We start from the raw sequence: 4,776 nt of genomic DNA, 5'->3' as shown, positions 1-4,776 counted from the left end.
GGCGTGTTGCGGGATACCCGCCGGGGTAGGGGGCGCTGGGACGTGGGAAAGGTGTGGCGCTCCCCGCCCCCAGTCCCCAGTCCCATCACCCCAGTCCCAGCAGCCCCAACACGCCTGCGCCCGGAGGGAGGAGCTGCCTTAGCAGCGGGGCGGGAGGTCAGCGGCGCCCCAGGCGCAGGCGGAGCCTCATTGGTGGCTGAGCCCCGCCACTGCGCGGAGGCGGGGCCTGCGGCGAGCACCCAGCCAGAGGCCAGGCTGCGAGAATCCGAACGTGCACCCGAGCGCGAGCGCCAGCCTGCTGCAGGTAACTGGCGCCCTTCCCCCTCGGCCCCCCGGGCAGGCCGCAGCTCCCCTCCCTGCAGTGGAGGCTTCCTCTCTGGGTCTCGGCTTCCCCACGTGGGGACCGGCCTTTCTGCCCCGGAGGCGTGCACTGTAGGAACCTCTTCACGCTTCCCACCCCTCCTTCCAGCACCCGGGTCCCGGGGTGGCGCCTTATCGCCCCGTGGACTCACACCCTCGAAACCTTCCCGGTTAGCTCGGCCTCATCGCTCCCGCCCACAGGGCCTACTGGGCCCCTGACTGTAGCCGAGAGGCCAGGACACGCACTGCCTCCCCGCAGAAAGGATGAGGTGGGAGCCACCCTGTCCTCGATGACCCAGAAGGTCCGGTCCTTGGCACATTGGGCGCTAATAGTGGGAACTGTAAGAAATTGTCCATAGTACGGAAGAAACACAAAGCTAGGGCTGTGGGAATCCAGCCTGAGGCTCCTATTCTTAATTGCTGTGTGTCCTCAATGAGTCCCAGAACCTCTCTGATCCCCAGCTTTCTTCCACAATGAGGGTCATCAGAGCTGCTGGAAGCCTCGGTCAGTTAACTACTGAGAAGGTGGCCTGCAAACTGCAAAGCATGGTGTGCTTTGAGCAGTCCTCTTCCCATATGCAGGTGGAGGCCCAGTGCACACCCCACCTAGGCCCCTAGAGTAGAAACAGCCTTGGCTGGGCATGAAAGCAGGCTTGCCAGCCTTGGTCTGTGACCACCCCTCCTGCCTGTTGAGCCCTTGTACCACCAGCCCATGGATTAGTGACCCCCCATCCCCCTTATCCTGACCTCCCCTGGGACTCCTCCTTCCTCAGACCCAGGCCTGTTGGACCCAAGGCTGCATCTGTCCCAGCATGGGGCAGGGTCCTGAGCAGAGTGGACCTGTGTGCACCCCTGACAGTTCTGCTGGGTCAGCTTCTTCCAAGGGATGGCTTCCTGGGCAGCACTGATTTGCGTGGGGCCAGCGACCTGGCTGGGGTCTTGTTTTCCTGGATGAGTTCTCTGCTCCTCTCCCTCCCCAGTGTCAGAGGGTGTGTGTGCTGGGGTAGGGCAGGTGCAATTCCTTTTGGGGGCTGGTGGGGTAAGGCTCAAGAGAGACAGCAGAGGTGGAGGGATTGATGTCCTAGCTGGAGAGTAACTGCTTTAATGAATCTAGGAAATTTATATACCATTTAAATTTCATTGAACAAATTTTATAGACTGTTTAAATGTTATAGTTTTTTAAATAAAGTCTACACTGTTTTCAGAGTTGTAGGCAAGAGTAAACAGAGCCTTCTTTCCAGCTGCCGGACTCACTGCACTCCTGGGAAAGCTGAAGCCGGTCCCCGGGGGACTGGGCTGGGCTGGGCTGGTTTCTGAGGGTGCCACCAGCTCCGATGACCTGGGTGGGTGTGCCAGGCTTTTCATACGCACGACCCCATTCAGCATTCAACAACTCTGGTTCTGAGTCCCTTGGGTTTTTACTCTACCCGTAGGTCCGTTAAACAGCCTTTGTGGATATTTTGATGTTTCCTCTGTCTGTCATTTAATAACTACTCACTGAGCAGCTACTCTGTAGGCAGCGTAATTCTAGGTATCAGGGACATAGCAATGAATGAAACAGGAAAAAAAGTCCCTGCTTTCATGGAGCCCATTTTGTTGGGGAGAGGCAGACAATAAACATAGAAGCATGTACATATACTATTTGGTATGTCAGATGGGGGAAAATAGAGCACAGTATGGGGGAGAGAGAGCCCTGGGGCTGAGGAAAGTTGCAGTTTTATAAAGGGTGGTCAGGGAAGGCCTTACTAAGAAGGTGACATTTGAGCGAAGACCCAGGAGAAGTGAAGGAGTAAGCAAGAGGCTAGATCGGACATGACGAATTGAACCAGAGAGTTCTTCAGGGCTTCTGTCCCCTTATGATCCATGTTTTCAGCGGTGACACCCCTTTATGCTAGAATCTTGGAACATCTGAGCTGATGGGCCTTTGGGGGACCCCTGCTTCCCTCTCCGTGTTCACCCTGGCTCCTGTCCCTCTCCAGAGTACTCAGCATGCTGCGCTTCCTGGTGCCCCGGCTCCTTTGCCTGCACCGTCTGGCCACCCCGTACTCCTCAGCAGCAGCCCTCCCCAGCCCCATCCTGAACGCAGACATCCGCTACAACCAGCTGTTCATCAACAATGAGTGGCAAGACGCGGTCAGCAAGAAGACCTTCCCGACAGTCAGCCCTGCCACGGGGGAGGTCATCGGCCACGTGGCTGAAGGGGACCGGGCTGACGTGGATCGGGCGGTGAAAGCAGCCCGGGAGGCCTTCCACCTGGGGTCTCCATGGCGCTGAATGGATGCCTCAGAGCGGGGCCGGCTGCTGAACCGCCTGGCTGACCTAGTGGAGCGGGATCGTGTCTACTTGGCCTCACTGGAGACCCTGGACAATGGGAAGCCTTTCCAGGAGTCTTATGTCTTGGACCTGGATGAGGTCATCAAGGTATACCGGTACTTTGCTGGCTGGGCTGACAAGTGGCATGGCAAGACCATCCCCATGGATGGCGAGCATTTCTGCTTCACCCGGCACGAGCCTGTTGGCGTCTGTGGCCAGATAATCCCGTGGAACTTCCCCTTGGTCATGCAGGGCTGGAAGCTGGCCCCGGCACTTGCCACGGGCAACACTGTGGTCATGAAGGTGGCAGAGCAGACCCCCCTTTCTGCCCTGTACTTGGCCTCCCTCGTCAAAGAGGCGGGCTTTCCCCCTGGGGTGGTAAACATCATCACAGGCTATGGCCCAACAGCAGGAGCGGCCATTGCCCATCACATGGATATCGACAAAGTTGCCTTCACTGGCTCCACCGAGGTGGGCCACCTGATCCAGAAGGCGGCCGGCGATTCCAACCTCAAGAGAGTCACCCTGGAGCTGGGTGGGAAGAGCCCGAGCATTGTGCTGGCTGATGCCGACATGGACCATGCTGTGGAGCAGTGCCATGAAGCCCTGTTCTTCAACATGGGTCAGTGCTGCTGTGCCGGTTCCCGGACCTTCGTTGAAGAATCCATCTATGATGAGTTTCTCGAGAGAACTGTGGAAAAAGCTAAGCAGAGGAAAGTTGGGAACCCCTTTGAGCTGGACACCCAGCAGGGGCCCCAGGTGGACAAGGAACAGTTTGAACGAATCCTGGGCTACATCCAGCTTGGCCAGAAGGAGGGGGCAAAACTTCTCTGCGGTGGGGAGCGTTTTGGAGAGCGAGGCTTCTTCATCAAGCCCACGGTCTTTGGTGGTGTGCAGGATGACATGAGGATTGCCAAGGAGGAGATCTTCGGGCCTGTGCAGCCTCTGTTCAAGTTCAGGAAGATGGAGGAGGTGATTGAGAGGGCCAACAACACCAGATATGGCTTGGCTGCTGCTGTGTTCACCCAGGACCTGGACAAAGCCATGTACTTCACACAGGCACTCCAAGCTGGGACGGTGTGGGTGAACACCTACAACATTGTCACCTGCCACACGCCATTCGGAGGCTTTAAGGAATCTGGCAATGGGAGGGAGCTGGGGGAGGATGGGCTTAAGGCCTACACAGAGGTGAAGACAATCACCATCAAGGTTCCTAAGAAGAACTCGTAAGAACAGCTGCCAGGGAGCACCAACTCTAGTCCAAGGATGCCACCACCACCTGCCAGTGGTTGCCAAACAGGTTTTTAGCCATGGACCCCCTTTATTTGTTCCAGATGAACACTTAGAGGGAACCTCAACAAATAAAGCAATTAAAATGAGAGCTGCTTTAGTTAAAGCAGGGATGGGGGCCGGGCTCAGAGCCCTGTCCACCTGCACTCCAGCCCCCTTGGTGGCCCTGTGTTACTTCCATGAAACCTTAGGAGTCTCTGAACGACAGATTAAGAAACACTGATCCAGACCATGGCTCTCAGTTCTTCTTACTGATCCAAGGACTTCCCGGTGGATTAACTGACGTCTTAGTGGGTAGACTTATCTCAGACATGGGATTGGAAGGCATTAGGAGTTTTAAGCTAGACCCCATAATCTTGGCCCCATTCTTCAGTGACGTACCCTAAAAATCAAGGCTGCTTTTCTTTTTCTAAGTACCAGTTGCTGGCTGGTTTGCTTGCTTGCATTGCTTCATTTTGCTACTGATTGTCCTTAATTTGAGGGAAGAGGTAGAAAGAAAATGCATTTATATAACCATTCACTTAAAATAAGCTCAAACAGCCCTAATGTCCATCACCTAATGAGTGGATAAACAAAATGTTTCTATGGAATATTTCTTACACTGTTCAGCCTTAAAAAGGAAAGAGGTACTGACACATGCTACAACGTAGGTGAACCTTGAAACCATTATGCTAAGTGAAAGAAACCAGACGTACAAGGCCACATACTGTATGATTCCATTTATATGAAATATCCAGAGTAAGCAAGTCCATAGAGACAGAAAGTATATTAGTGGTTGCCAGGGGCTGGGGGAGGAGGGAATGGGGAATAGCT

General features: G+C 55.0%; 1 protein-coding gene across 1 annotated transcript; it reads left to right on the top strand.

Moving 5' to 3' along the window:
- Nucleotides 1–2,455: 2,455 nt before the first annotated feature.
- On the top strand, nucleotides 2,456–4,319 carry ALDH1B1 (aldehyde dehydrogenase 1 family member B1). Its single transcript, XM_061201124.1, has one exon. It carries the CDS (start codon nucleotides 2,635–2,637, stop codon nucleotides 3,901–3,903), a length of 1,269 nt encoding a protein of 422 aa, XP_061057107.1. The 5' UTR covers nucleotides 2,456–2,634; the 3' UTR covers nucleotides 3,904–4,319.
- Nucleotides 4,320–4,776: the final 457 nt, after the last annotated feature.

The sequence above is a fragment of the Eubalaena glacialis genome, chromosome 9, assembly GCF_028564815.1.
Source record: "Eubalaena glacialis isolate mEubGla1 chromosome 9, mEubGla1.1.hap2.+ XY, whole genome shotgun sequence".
Classification (NCBI taxonomy): domain Eukaryota; kingdom Metazoa; phylum Chordata; class Mammalia; order Artiodactyla; family Balaenidae; genus Eubalaena; species Eubalaena glacialis.
The sequence above is the reverse complement of the archived record's forward strand: the minus strand, read 5'-3'. Positions and strand labels throughout refer to the sequence as shown.

Bases quoted from the DNA above. Each gene is read 5' to 3' on its own strand.
- ALDH1B1 (XM_061201124.1), top strand. From the start codon at position 2,635: ATGGATGCCTCAGAGCGGGGCCGGCTGCTGAACCGCCTGGCTGACCTA.